This window comes from Oncorhynchus mykiss, chromosome 10, assembly GCF_057628025.1.
Source record: "Oncorhynchus mykiss isolate SJ-2025 chromosome 10, ASM5762802v1, whole genome shotgun sequence".
NCBI classification, from domain to species: domain Eukaryota; kingdom Metazoa; phylum Chordata; class Actinopteri; order Salmoniformes; family Salmonidae; genus Oncorhynchus; species Oncorhynchus mykiss.
In genome coordinates this window covers 6,189,209-6,204,920 of record NC_143031.1, presented here as the reverse complement: position 1 = coordinate 6,204,920, position 15,712 = coordinate 6,189,209, and the positions used below count along the sequence as shown (strand labels likewise).

Sequence of the window (15,712 nt, the reverse complement as noted above, 5' to 3'; positions counted from 1 at the left end):
CTAGTTGTCTAGTGATATTGGTGTCTAGCTGTAGACTAGTTGTCTAGTAATATTGGTGTCTAGATGTAGACTAGTTGTCTAGTAATATTGGTGTCTAGCTGTAGGCTAGTTGTCTAGTGATATTGGTGTCTAGCTGTAGGCTAGTTGTCTAGTTATATTGCTGTTTAGCTGTAGGCTAGTTGTCTAGTGATATTGGTGTCTAGCTGTAGACTAGTTGTCTAGTTATATTGCTGTTTAGCTGTAGGCTAGTTGTCTAGTGATATTGCTGTTTAGCTGTAGGCTAGTTGTCTAGTGATATTGTTGATCATCATCAGCTGATCCAGGAAAGAAACTTCTGGCCACAGACAGTACGGAGAACAACAGTGCCCCTACGGTGCACCTGAAAAACAAAGCAATGAGCGCCGTAAACAGCTGACCGACAAAAATAAACAATGATATATCAATAGATAAATCTAATGCATTGGAACAAAGGTTATTTTCATCAAAGACGCATGGAAAACAACTGGCAAAAATGAGGAAGTACAAAGGAAAATCTATGCGTTAAAGGAGCCTAGCTGGGAGCGAAATTCAGAACTACTGAGTGGACAGCCCCCCACATAGAACTAAATGGTTTAAACCATGACAGAGGTGGGGGGGGGGGGGTGTTGGTTTAATTTGGAAGCTTTTGTTTTCTTATTTACCACTACATTGTAAACAAATAGGATAATGGTTAAATTAGAATTATTTGGAGACGCCCACCCCCAAATTAGACTTTTGTTCCATTTAGGGGAGATAACGTCTCATTCAGGGGAGCTGAAACCCCCCCCCTGGTTCCCCCGTAATTTGCACCTTGTTCGCTTCCACCGATTCATGGGCCTTCTATATCCAGGTTGCATCCGGGTTTATATGAACCAACATCACATGCGCACTAGCACTCAGTATGCACAGGGAGCAGCGCAAGCAGTGACAATGTCATCACGTCATCCAGAAACATGTCAAACACTGGATGAATATATTTTAAAAAATTATCGGCCTCAGCGACACAATTAGTTGAATAATTCAATGGATGTTTCGTGAATTGTACATTGTTTCAAATAGCACTTACACAGCCTGGAGGTGTGTTGGATCATTGTCCTGTTGGAAAAACAAATGATAGTCCCACTAAGCGCAAACCAGATGGGATGGCGTATCGCTGCAGAGTGCTGTGGTAGCCATGCTGGTTATGTGTGCCTTGAATTCTAAATAAATCCCGACAGTGTCACCAGCAAAGCACCCCCACACCATCCCACCTCCACCTCCATGCTTCACGGTGGGAACTACACATGCGGAGATCATCCGTTCACCTACTCTGCTTCTCACAAAGACACGGCGGTTGGAACCAAAAATCTCAAATTTGGACTCGTCAGACCAAAGGACAGATTTCCACCGGTTTGTTTGCAGCAATTGGACCATGAAGGCCTGATTCACACGGTCTCCTCTGAACAGTTGATGTTGTGATGTGTCTGCTACTTGAACTCTGTGAAGCGTTTATTTGGGCTGTAATTTCTGAGGCTGGTAACTCTAATGAACTTATCCTCTGCAGCAGAGGTAACTCTGGGTCTTCCTTTCCTGTGGCGGTTCTCATGAGAGCCAGTTTCATCATAGTGCTTGATGTTTTTTTGCGACTGCACTTTAAGAAACTTTAAAAGTTATTGAAATGTTCTGGATCGACTGACCTTCATGTCAGTAATGATGGACTGTTGTTTCTCTTTGCTTATTTAAGCTGTTTTTGCAGTAATATGGACTTGGTCTTTTACCAATTAGGGCTATCTTCTATATACCACCCCTACCTTGTCACAACACAACTGATTGGCTCATAACGCATTAAGAAGGAAAGAAATTCCACAAATTAACTTTTAACAAGGCACACTTGTTAATTGAAATGCATTCCAGGTGACTATCTCATGAAACTGGTTGAGAGAATACCAAGAGTGTGCAAAGCTGTCATCAAGGCAAAGGGTGGCTACTTTGAAGAATCTTAAATATAAAATATATTTTGTGTTGTTTGATTTGTTTAACACTTTTTTTGGCTACTACATGATTCCACGTGTTATTTCATAGTTTTTGATGTCTTCACTATTATTCTAAAATAACCAAAAACAAAAAGGCCAAATATATAACTGCAGTTGCTTACCAAGAGTACATTGAATTTTCCTGAGTGGCCTAGTTACAGTTGTGAACTAAATTGGCTTGAAAATCTTTGTCAAGACTTGAAAACGGCTGTCTAGCAATGATAAACAACCAACTTGGGCAGATTTGGAAGAGTACAAAAAGAGAATAATTTGCAAGTATTGTACAATCAAAGTGTGCAAAGCTCTTAGAGACCTACCCAAAAAAGACTCACAGCTGTAATTGTTGCCAAAAGTGATTCTAAGTATTGACTCAGGAGTGTAAATTAACTAACTATGTAATTTAATTTTCAATAAATTTGACTTTGTCATTATGGGGTATTGAATTCAGGCTGTAACAACAAAATGGGGAATAAGTCAAGGGGTATGAATGCTTGCTGAAGGCACTGTACCATGAGCATCGTGGATTCAATGTATTGAGAATGAAGGCACATATGTAAACTAAACCCTTTAAAAACATTATACTTACATTATACTTTGTTTTTAATTGATACAGATTTCTGGTACCAAATTAATCTGTTAAAAGTGCACCTTGGAGATTTAGGGATGTGATTATACAGAAATCATATTAAAAACTTAGCGGAATCATACTAGACACTTAAAAAAAAAAAAAAAAGCATGATATATTACTTATGTTGATAACGTACACCTTTAAACTTCTCTAGAGCCAATAAAGTACAACCGATGGGATTTAAATGGGTTAAAGTGAATATCCTGCAATTCTACACATTTTTCCATGAGGCAGAGAGAACACTTTGCAGTTTTAAATCGTAAATTGCAGTGCATTTATGTTAAAAACAATTAAATAATAATACTTTGAGTGGAATAGTCAAGTCAAAAAATGTATAATTGGTGGGAGTACTGTGGATGCCAATATCCCTGTCAGCTTCCCAGGCCCATGATGCCTAGGGTTCAGTACATTAACAATATTACATTGTATTACACACACCAACTTATTACAGGGATTTGCTTGGCCAAAAGTAATTTAATCTGGTAGTAAAATTAATTTAAAAAAAATAATAAATGTAAAGCAATACAATTATTTTTGGTGCTGGCAGCAGACACCCTGCACTACCTCCAGGGACCTGCAGTGGTCCGCGGACCCCACTTTGAGAACCCCTGGCCTAGGCCAGTGTTCTATTTAATGATTCATTCCAACTGTAAGATAGAATTACATCATGAATGTGCATTTCATGAAAATGATTAGGCCTACACATTATAATGGATACATTTTTATTTGAAATAGAAAGTTGTACGACAATCGTGTGACATATACAGGAGGAACATCTACATGGACAAGGTAACTTTGTCAATAAACTTGGCCATCTTGATATCCCGTTTGGACAATCCTCCACAGTCATGCGTAGTTAGTGTTATCTGGACCTGAAAACGAGAGAGAGTGGAAAAAAACTAAGTACGAAGAATATTTTTTATTTTACCTAACTAGGCAAGTCAGTTAAGAACCCATTTTTACCTACCTCATCCCCATACTGTTTTTATTTATTTACTTTTCTGCTCTTTTGCACACCAGTATCTCTACCTGCACATATTCATCTGATCATTTATCACTCCAGTGTTATCTGCTAAATTGTAATTATTCGCCTACCTCCTCATGCCTTTTGCACACAATGTATATAGACTCTCCTTTTTTTCTACTGTGTTATTGACTTGTTAATTGTTTACTCCATGTGTAACTCTGTGTTGTCTGTTCACACTGCTTAGCTTTATCTTGGCCAGGTCGCAGTTGCAAATGAGAACTTGTTCTCAACTAGCCTACCTGGTTAAATAAAGGTGAAATAAATAAAATAAAAAATAACACATTTTTATTTTCAATGACGGCCTAGGAACAGTGGGTTAACTGCCTGTTCAGGGGCAGAACGACAGATTTGTACCTTGTCAGCTCGGGGGTTTGAACTTGCAACCTTCCGGTTACTAGTCCAACGCTCTAACCACTAGGCTACCCTGTTTTCATATGACACATGAAAACAAAACAACTAAATGTTCCTCTAAACAAGATCATAGTTACATCACAGCCTACACAGTGGCGCAGCGGTCTAAGGCACTGCACTACAGACCCTGGTTCGATCCCGGGCCGTGACCGGGAGTCTTATAGGGCGGTCTTATAGGGCTTAGCATCGTCCTGGTTAGGGTTTGGCCGGTGTCAGGCCCTCATTGTAAATAAGAATTTGTTCTTAGCCGACTTGCCTAGTTAAATAAAAGGTTGAAATAATAACCTACACATCCACATCAGACTACGCATCCAAGTCATATCATGTGTTTTCTCTTTTTCTTTTTTCAGAGCACAGTGGAAAGTATTGTGAAGGCCCAAAAACCTGTAGACACTTTAATAAAAGAGAGGATTAATGTTGAATTCTTCTCAGCGCAGTTGGTCTGCCACACAGTAAGTCAGTGGCTAAAGCTTAATGCCGAGAGATTTTCAGGGGCACCGTTTTTGTCATATCAACTGTGACTTATTTCTACACGAGGGGGGAAAATACACTTATTAGCAGAGATTTTCCTCAAGAAAATGTCTGAATTACTGTTGAAAGCTACTGCTTTCGCCCCCTTGCTCATCAGTTTGGCTTGTGTACGATGGCCCCTGAAACATAAGAAAGCCCTCCCTGTAGCCTAACAATTGTTTCACGTGGCAAATTCAACTCTAGAAAATGCCAGTTTGTGAAGGTTATCAAACCATAGCTAATATAAAATACGTATTCAGCAGTTCAACTCTTCAAAATAAGGCAACAGCAGAGTGTCACTATACCTTGTTATAAACGTTGAACCACTCTGGATGGTGGTTCATCTTCTCTGCTTGCAAAGCCACTCGGGACATGAAGCCAAAGGCCTAGGTGAGGGAACCAGGAGAAAACAGAGTCAGTAAGCTGCTGGCCTCATGCTTTCTGAAATTCAGGAAGAACCCCCCCCCCCCACACACACTCTCTCTCTCTCTCTCTCTCTCTACATCTTTCTCCATATTTCTGGTGGCATGTGTGCACTCCAATCAGAGTCATGCATGAAGGGAGTGATTATGGTTTTTCTAATCTACAAAGAAGGGTGCAATCCCTCGCTCCGCACCGTGTTCCCACTGTGAATAAATCAGGCAGAGCCATTTCAGAGCAATTTCCCACTGCAATCTCAATTAAGCCCCTAAATACTTCCTCCTCAGTTAATTACATAAACTGAAACGCCATTGTTTACAGGCCATCTCGGCAGCCAGATCTGTAGCTCCACCCATCTACTGACATGACACGTGTATCTCAAATGACACCCTATTTCTTAGGAACCCTGGTCAAAAGTAGTGTACTATATAGGGAATAGGGGCCCTAATCTAAAGTAGTGCACTATATAGGGAATAGGGTGCCATTTGGGAGGCATCCGACTAAGCAGAATCAGAGAGAGAGGAAGTCACGTTTAGTCTTTAGTGTGTTGTAACCAATTTGGAGACCTCCTTTTTCTCCCCGGCATGATGTAACACGATCGGCGAACTTGATCAAATTGGTTATCAAGGAAACCATCTCCTGATCAATTTAAGTAATTGGCATATTCCTGCAACTTGACCCCTTGGCACCAATTTAGGTTTGCAGTCAGTCTGCTTTTTGTCAACTCTCATTGGCAATAATGGAGATTATTAAATAGGCTGCCAGGTCAGGTGTTGTCTAAACATTTCCCTCCCTGTGCTAACCAGAACTAATCTGCACCCTGTGACTGACAGAGTAGTCAGTCACAAAACCCGACCCTAGGCAACAGTGACTAGGCAACAGTGACTAGGGTTGGGTTTCAATGACGGACTCTTTTGGCATAGAGAAACTACGTCACTACCTACTTCACCACCTTATCCGCTTGAATTAAATACTAAATAGTAGCTATCAAGATGGAGTTTATATTATTTACAGAGTGCATTTCACAGATGGCTCGTGTTTGCATCCACTACCTTCACTGCAAAGTTTTGTCCTGCAAAGTTTGGTTTCGAATCGCAACGTTTTTGGCATGTCAGCCTCATGATTTGTTGGGAGACTCTCTAGAATTGTTTTCTCCCTCATCGACGTAGACAGTGACGTACTGTAGTTTCTCTATGCCAAACTAGTCCATCATTGAAACCAGATCTTAGTCCCTGTGTTGCCTAGGGTCGGGTTTTCCCAGACTAGTGACTGACAAGTATACAGTAGGTAACAGTCAACCGTGATCATGTTCATTATTTCTTAACTAAGTCTAGTGTTCCTTTCAATGACATTCACTGAACAAAAATATAAATGCAACAAGTAAAATGTTGGTCCCATGTTTCATGAGCTGAAATAAAAAATTCTGGACATTTATCTAAAATTGTACACAAATTTGTTTACATCCCTGTTAGTGAGCATATGTTCCTTGCCAAGATAATCCATCCACCTGACAGGTGGAGCATATCAAGAAGCATGATCATTAACAAGGGTCCACCTTGTGCTGGGGACAATAAAAGGCCGCTCTAAAATACGCAGTTTTGTCACACAACACAATGCCACAGGTGTCTCATGTTTTGAGGGAGCGTGCAATTGGCATGCTGACTGCAGGAATGTCCACCAAAGCCATTGCCAGAGAATTGAATGTTCATTTCTCTACCATAAACTGCCTCCAACATTGTTTTAGAGAATTTGGCAGTCTGTCCAAAAAGTCTCCCAACCGTAGACCACATGTAACCACGCCAACCCAGAACCGCCACATCCGGCTTCTACACCTGCGGGATCGTCTGGGGGGGGGGGGGGGGGGGGGTGGGGGGGGGGGGGTGTGTGCTAAGGAGTATTTCTGTCTGTAATAAAGCCCTTTTGTGGGGAAAAACTCATTCTGATTGGCTATGCCCTCAAAAGGCCCACCCATGGCTACGCCCCTGCCCATTCAAGCAAAACCCATAGATTAGGGTCTAATTTATTTATTTCAATTGACTGATTTCCTTATGTGAACTGTAACTTAGTAAAAATGGTTGCATATTGCGTTTATATTTAAATATATATAAAATGCGTGACCTTTTTGTAGGCTATAGAATTGGGCCTATATGTGTACAGGTATGTTGTAAGTTCTGTGGCAAGGAGGGAGGTCTCTTAGGGCAGTAGAAGAAGGCTGCGTCCCAAATTCACCAGAGCGATAGGGTTCCTGTACTACATAGGGAACATAGAGACACAGCCCAGTGTGGTTTAACCAAGGTCACCCAGAGGTCATCCCAACACCCCTCGGACAAGAGAAGGCACAACCCTCAGCTCCGACTGACACCAAAAGGTCAAGGACTCTCCCGCTCTGGACCCGTGTGTTGAACGATCACGAAGCCTACCATCGGAACACACAACGCACCGGCCTGTTGGCCACACTACTACAGCCCACAGACGAGCTGTCAGTTTCTGCTAATTTGACATGACACAGCACAGACCCCCATCTCAAATAATCAGAAACACCCAACAGACGGGCCAGTAGGCCCTGGTTCCCCACGCACCGCTTTTTGACTGGCATTTTTGGGCTATTACCGCCGTGATTGTCATAAAACACTGGATGAGACCATTTGACGTCGGAGAGCTTTTTCCTCGTTGCGGCCGGGGCTGAAACACAGCTCTAGCTTCAAACACATGTGCCTGACATTTACAGATCGTTTTCCACCGCCTCGCGGTCCAAGGCTTAGGGACGCCTGGATTCTCTGCCAGGAGTAAGTGCATGCAGATTGTGCCACTCACCCCCCCCCCCCTCCCCACCCGCTCCTCTACTCTCTCTCTCTCTCTGGTGATTACATTACCCTCCAAGACCCATCAACACTAACGCTAGCTTCAAAATGTTCATAACTCCACACACACATAGACAGACAGACACAGAGAGAGAGAGAGAGAGAGAGAGAGAGATCGAGACACACACATAGACAGACAGACACAGAGAGAGAGAGAGAGATAGAGACACACACATAGACAGACAGAGCGAGAGAGAGACACACACACACAGACACAGACAGAGAGAGAGGTCACAAACGGAATGATGGTGCTGATGACCACACCCCCTTTACATTTCCCCTCCTCTAGGTCAGAAGATACATTCCATTGCCTCATAATTGGCTTCACATTGGCTCTCTCGACGGTACAGTAGTGCGTCAACACTGTGTTGTTGTCAAGACGTGACACATGATCCATACTAATCCCATGGGATTAATGTTCATAACATCGAACTTTAATATTTCATGAAAATAAACTTCATTCTATAGCTCTGACAAAAGGTGCAGCATACCCTATGAAAAAAATAATAATAATTTGGTAAAGCAAATATCATATGGAACAAATGTTCATAAAAAAAAAAAAAACGTCAACTCTTATTTATGTAAGGTGTCGTGTAATTGTCTTCTACTACAGGGTTAACAGACGCTCCATAACTAACAAGTCATTGGCTCCTCCTCAATAGACAGCAAACGTCATGGCCATCTTGTCTTACCAAGACTGATAGGCCGATTATCTAACCACCTCCGCTTGGGCGCCACACCTCGCAGGTCCCCTCCGGCCATTTCACAACACGAGCAGCTCATATCAGATCAATGGAAGGATTCCTGCAGTTCCCAGGGAAAGTGCCATTTCATTTTCGAGACGACACAGGGGGAGGGGGGGGATGTACTCCACTGAGCAGATTAAGCAGATTTAGTTGTATGAAAACTTACTCAATACAAACAGAGCCCTTAATAATGAGAGGGAGAGGCTTGAGAGAGATTTGGCGGAGGAGGCAGGGAGCACCTCTCAGAATATAAAAACAGGGGATCAGCTTCGTACAGAGTGGCCCTGGGGGATGTTGAGGGAGCTGTTCAGAGTGGACCTGGGGGATGTTGAGGGAGCTGTTCAGAGTGGACCTGGGGAATGTTGAGGGAGCTGTGCAGAGTGGACCTGGGGGATGTTGAGGGAGCTGTGCAGAATGGACCTGGGAGATGTTGAGGGAGCTGTGCAGAGTGGACCTGGGGGATGTTGAGGGAGCTGTGCAGAATGGACCTGGGAGATGTTGAGGGAGCTGTGCAGAGTGGACCTGGGGAATGTTGAGGGAGCTGTGCAGAGTGGACCTGGGGGATGTTGAGGGAGCTGTGCAGAGTGGACCTGGGGAATGTTGAGGGAGCTGTGCAGAGTGGACCTGGGGAATGTTGAGGGAGCTGTGCAGAGTGGACCTGGGGGATGTTGAGGGAGCTGTGCAGAATGGACCTGGGAGATGTTGAGGGAGCTGTGCAGAGTGGACCTGGGGGATGTTGAGGGAGCTGTGCAGAGTGGACCTGGGGGATGTTGAGGGAGCTGTGCAGAGTGGACCTGGGGGATGTTGAGGGAGCTGTGCAGAGTGGACCTGGGGGATGTTGAGGGAGCTGTGCAGAGTGGACCTGGGGGATGTTGAGGGAGCTGTGCAGAGTGGACCTGGGGGATGTTGAGGGAGCTGTGCAGAGTGGACCTGGGGGATGTTGAGGGAGCTGTGCAGAGTGGACCTGGGAGATGTTGAGGGAGCTGTGCAGATAGTCAAACAGATAATATCCTCTGGAGCTGAAATGCAAATGTCTTCCACTCACAGCTCATGTCTGTGACCCAGGACAACCACAGATACAAACAAACTATTTTTAAGGGTATTTTCTGATTTTATTGAACAGATAAGAGGCTGGCTGTGGGGTAAGACAGCGAGGTTGTGTCAATGGGCAGTAGGCCCGGATTTGAACCTACGCCAACACTGTAGACGCGTGTGCCGCAGGCGGAGGCTGTGGCATTACCGCTATACCAGCCAGGCCAGAGATAGATAGCTGTATCTCTATGGAGACAACCCTACGGCACAACCAGGCGGCCGGGCCTCCCTGATATTACATAGAAGCGTCTAGACATGCCAGTGATTTAAACCTTTACCAATGGCATCGCCTTGTTGACAAACACACACACACACACACACACACACACACACAAAAAAGTTTGTGAACTTTGAACTTTGTCTCATTGGCTGAAAATAAAGAGAGAAGATTTCTCATTCCTTAGCGGTTTGGCAGCAGCTCCTTCTGAAGAGAGAATCATCACCAGCCACCTTGTAAGTTTGAAAATAACATCCATTTGGCTTTAATGCGTGGTTACAGCTTTTATAGAGAGATTCTGGGGTCATGTCCCATATGGCACCTGATTCCCCCCAGAGCTCTGGGAAAAAGTAGTGCACTAAATAGGGAATATGGTGCTATAGTAGTGCACTAAATAGGGAATAGGGTGCCATTTGGGATGTAGGCTTGGACTTTTATCAAGGCTCGGAGATAAAAGCTTAGACTTTTCTCCTTGGTGGATGAAAGAATGTTAAGAGGTTGATGGAATGTGTCATTGATTTAACTCCGGGTCACAGGTCATGGAACAAAACGATATAGCTACTGCCTATGTTGCCTCTTAAATTCAGACATTAAAATACTGTCATTTGTATCCATCTGCTTCCCACTCCTCAATGAGAAACAGATGACTGTTAAATTATTATTATTATTTTTTAAATTAAATCAAGGAGTTTAGATTTCTAAATATTAATGACTACAGCTATAAAAAAAATGCACATACTGTATAAATAATTATATGAGCATCGAAATATAACAAGAGACATTTCCACATGAGACCGTTTGGATGCCAGTCAACAAGCACTGCTTCAGAAAAGGGATTTCAACGTTCAAAGGGATTAGATTTTTCTCCGGCTTGACAAGGAAAATAACTCACATTTACTTCTCTGACTATTACAAATAAGAATGTGCTGTACCCCACTCTCTGTAGATAAATTACTACTGGTTTTTGTTACAGCATTATTTATGACAAGACTTCCACTTGCTGCTGTAATCAAAGTTAATAAACATGTTAACTAAAACCCCACTGTCTTGTTTATTCCTGATTGGCAACTGTGAGTGGCACACAGCCTTCACTGTTCTCCACTGTCCTTCCTCTCTGTTTTACACATGAATTGATGGGTAAAATACTAGCTCCCCCCAGAGGACAAGTGTGGAAGGGATCCCTTTATGGAAAAGGGATGTGTGACTCATTAAAAACTCATGGGGATCTGATTTCGTCAATCCCATCACTTGGAGATAAGTGGCAAATGGAAATCAGCCAGCAAGTCACTCTTCATCCCCCTCCGGTAAAAGGCCCTAAAGAACAGCCATAGAAAAAAAACTGAACAACACAAATTGTGAAAATATATAAGAGAAAAGAGGGAGAACAAGGGAGGGAAGAAAATGGACGAGATGTCAAATTGGAGCAACTGAAGCTCGTCCCCATTCACCATGAGGCACAAACAAGGAACAGGGAGGGAGGGAGGGAGGGAGGGAGGGAATGTTGCAAAGCGGGATTGTTCGTGGTTTCCGAAGCAGATGAAACATTTTAACCAATTTGATTGTTTGTGAAAGAAATAATTCTGATCAAAATCTCAATTGCTGCCAAATGCCCCTCTGGTCTGCCTCATGTTAATGTGTTGTGGCATGTGGAGGTAAGAGGAGAGGCTTTAGAGCCAGAGAGGGAGATGGAGGGGGGGGTGGGGGGGGGGGGGGGGGTGGGGGGTGGGGGGTGGGGGCCCAGCCTGTGACTTCAAAAGCAGCAAAGTGTAAAAACAGAATATGTTAGGGGCTAAAACAGCTAACCACTGGATCAACGTCCGCTAAGTGGCCTTGAGATGCTTCACTTTACATCTGGAAGAGCAAAAAAAGAGACAAATTTACACAAAAAACAAAAAAAGATAAAACATGGACCTTGTGAAAAACAACTTCACGTTTCCATTTGTCTTGGTCCTCGGGTTTGAAGGGAGCAGATGGATTTTTAAGGTCACTCTGCTGATTGAGATACATGCATCTGCACTGTTCAAAATATTTTTTAAATGCACTCCTCACTCATTGAGAAAATGTTGACTCACAAGCAGAGGTGTAAAAAACAAACATACAAACTAAAGAACAGAGGCTACTTATCTAGTATGAGGTTGGAAACAGGAGAGCGTCATTACACAAAAAGTACCTCACACACCTGTAGGCCGTCATTTGTAAATAAGAATTTGTTCTTAACTGACTTGCCTATTTAAAGAAAAGGTTACATTTAAAAAAAAAAAAATATATATATATATATATATATATATATATATATATATATATATATATATATATATATATATATATATATATATATATATATATATATAATTCTCAAAGGGATTACACACTCCAGACAGGACTGATTTTTAAAAAAAGGGGGGGGGGGGGGGCAAAAAACCTGTCCCTCCCTCACTGCACCTGCAACCAATCAGCAACAAAATACACATGAATTTGTCTGTTTCCGATAGTAACTATTCCAGCTGTCTTTCTCCTGATCCTCCGGTAACAAGTCTGAAGTCCACCGCCCCCCAAAAGAGCAGTATAACAGGACTAGGAAGTCACTACCTTTAGTGGAGGGAGACACACACACACACACACACACACACCCTGTACCAAACTAAGCGGGATATCGCACTCCCAACTGTCTCTACAGAGCTCCTCTACTACAAATGCCATGGAAGGTGTAACCATGACTTTTATTAAGTTCTACTGGCAGGGGGAATAGACTCATAGCAGCGAGTGTCACCTGCAATAACACGTGGAGACGGTGCTATTCCATTGGCTGTAAGGGTAGCTGCCAGTTAACCCTTCCCTACGGAAACGCAGGGCCATATATATATATATATATTTAACATTGTGACAATAACAGTGGAGCATGGAAATAATAACAGAACAAAAAAAACAAGGTTTACATCCTGCTCCATGCAATGGGACATTCACTGCAATGGATAGGGGGGGGGGGGGGGGGGGGTGTAAGCTGACATAGTTGTAATAACATTAACCCTGTTCCGTACGGCAGTGGGGTTTCTAACATACTGACCTAAAACTGGGCTTGGGGGGTTCAGAATTAGGTTGATGGTGTTAACTTTATTGTTAAGAGGATGAGGGTGTGGATGAGAGGTTAGAGGTCAGAGTTCACACCTGATTAAAGGTTTTGAAGTGGAGCTCTTTGTAGATGGCATCCCGCTCCTCCACCTCTACCCAGCCAGTAGCCTTCAGCTCCATTAGCAGCTGTTCTCTGTCAGCTGGGGGCAACCAGTTGGGGTCTCCAGACTGAAGGGACAACGGAGAGAAAACACAGTGGCTGTATATAGAATCATGTGTAAAACGACATCCCTTTAAGTGACCTCTCGGGTGCATTCAGTGAAGTTAAAACGTTCCACAATATTGCATATAGAAATGTAACGAACGGACAGATCAGTTCAACACAATACATTCTATATGGCCAGTGGGGGTCTGCAGTAGGCTGTCAATGTAAACAAGAATTTGTTCTTAACTGACTTGCCTAGTTAAATAAAGGTTCCATTTACATTAATGCAAAAAATGTATATGAGCATTCTGTTACGAAGTTCACCCCTGAACCCTGGTCTGACCGATTTCATTAGGTGAAAATCAGTGCTGTAAAGTACTTGAGTAAAAAATAATTTAAAGTACTACTTAAGTAGTTTTTTGGGGTATCTGTACTTTACTATTTATATTTTTGACTTACTTTTACTTTACTACAATCCTTAAGAAAATGTTGTACTTTTTACTCCACACATTTTCCTTGACACCCAAAAGTACTCGTTACATTTTGAATGCTTAGCAGGACAGGAAAATGGTACAATTCACATACTTATCAAGAGCACATCCCTGGTCGTCCCTACTGCCTCTGATCTGGAGGACTCACTAAACACACATGCTTTGTTTGTAAATTATGTCTGAATGTTGGAGTGTACCCATGGCTTTCTGTAAAAATTGAAAATAAACAAGAAAATAATGCAATTATGCCATCTGGCTTGCTTAATATAAGGAATTTGAAATGAATTATACTTTTACTTTTGATACTGAAGTATATTTTAAACCAAATACTTTTATAATTTTACTCAAGTAGAATTTTACTGTGTGACTTTTACTCGAGTCATTTTCTATTACGGCATCTTTACTTTTACTCAAGTATGATAGTAAGGTACTTTTTCCACCACTGGTGAAAATTATCCGATAATGGTTGGTTTAATACGTCTGCCATCGACCAGCTGAGAGGTATATGGTTATAACCGTTTTTCCCCTGTACATTCCCTAATCTTTGAGTAGTTTGTACCAGCCAGTGTATATTCAATGACATTATGGGGAACACAGCTACTACTATTAGCAGTGCAACAGGTTGCACGAGAAAGACCCATAAATGTAACTCAGCAATGTACCGCTCAGCAATGTCACTACACCACCTGCTGGAGAAAATAAAGTATGACGTGCCCTTTAGCCACTCCCCCTTCTTCATGACGTACAGTATTTTGCAACAAAGGTGAAAGTGTTACATTGTGGAAACATTGTTATAGTCAAGCTCTTCCACGATAAAGATATATTGTTGTCAATTTTTTTGAAACGGTGGCACAATGACACATAAAACGCTATCGCGGTTCTCATTTAAATCGTATTGGGACAGTTGCAGCGGTCACGTTGCAAATCTAACGATGCTATTTGCTGCAATGTACTCAACGACTACTAAATGAGTATTAATGTTATCGACCCAGCCAGCAGCACTTACCATTTTGGATATATATCTGGGCAGTAGTACGTTGCCCAGTCTCTGATATGCACACGGCCATACACTGCTAGCCCTGAGAGTAAACATTAACCCATGCATAACATTTGGTCAATAGATTTATCCTCGTGCCCTGTCCCCGCTCACAAGTAGTCAACCTAGCGTTTAAAAAAAAGTTTCCACTAGATAGCACAGCCACAAAGTATAAATTGGCTATATCGTCAATAATTATCAAATTGAAATGTAGCTTTTTGTTCTTAATTTAAGGTTGTGGTAAGGCATACGGTTAGCAGTGTGGTTGAGTTTAGGGTAAGGTTTAAAATCACATCAAGAAGATATTTTTTTTAGAATTAGGCGGGGTTTATGACTTTGTGGCTATGGTAACTATGGTCGCTACGACCATTTAAAACGGTGGCTGCCTGTGAAGTTGCCTGATTTAAATAAAAAATAAAAACTCTATTGTCCAAGTCCTCTTCAAATTGCAGGTTATTTCAAGTCCTAATGTAGGCAGGATTCCTCTGCACATCTTGATATGTATTGTAAGGGGTCGCTTACACTGTGCCCCTACCTTCACATGTGTAACCTGGTTAAAGCAAGCCCAATAAGTACTAAGGAGCCTACGGTTACTCCTTAACGTCCAAGGACCTTATATGTTATTTTCAGAGGTAGACTGGTTTTTGCAGCCAAAACAGCAAAATACTCAGAATCGATTCTCAATTGCGATACGGTTCTAGAAACATCAAAATCATTTCATAAATGCTAAATATACAGCTACTCTGTACACTGTTTTAACCGGCTTTATCATAGTTGCAGCCAACATTTGTCAGTGACAACACGTTTCGGGCGGCCTTCCGTTACACACAGGTGTTAGCAGCATGCTAGACAGCTAATTAGCACAGGTGTCTTCCGTAAACGCGCTGTATTATGGAGATATGGGAACACTAATCCTATAAAAAAAGTTTGTATCAATTTAACCTTTAGGTTGTTTTTTTTTGCCTCTGA

The 15,712-nt window shown here is 42.3% G+C and overlaps 1 protein-coding gene across 1 annotated transcript; it reads right to left on the bottom strand.

Annotated features, from left to right (window-relative positions):
* Window positions 1-3,363: 3,363 nt before the first annotated feature.
* Window positions 3,364-15,087, bottom strand: LOC110533284 (pterin-4-alpha-carbinolamine dehydratase 2). Its single transcript, XM_036989549.2, has 4 exons — window positions 14,714-15,087; window positions 13,108-13,239; window positions 4,912-4,992; window positions 3,364-3,530 (listed from the first exon to the last, which is right to left on the bottom strand). Exons 1-4 carry the CDS (start codon window positions 14,810-14,812, stop codon window positions 3,435-3,437), a joined length of 408 nt encoding a protein of 135 aa, XP_036845444.2. The 5' UTR covers window positions 14,813-15,087; the 3' UTR covers window positions 3,364-3,434.
* Window positions 15,088-15,712: the final 625 nt, after the last annotated feature.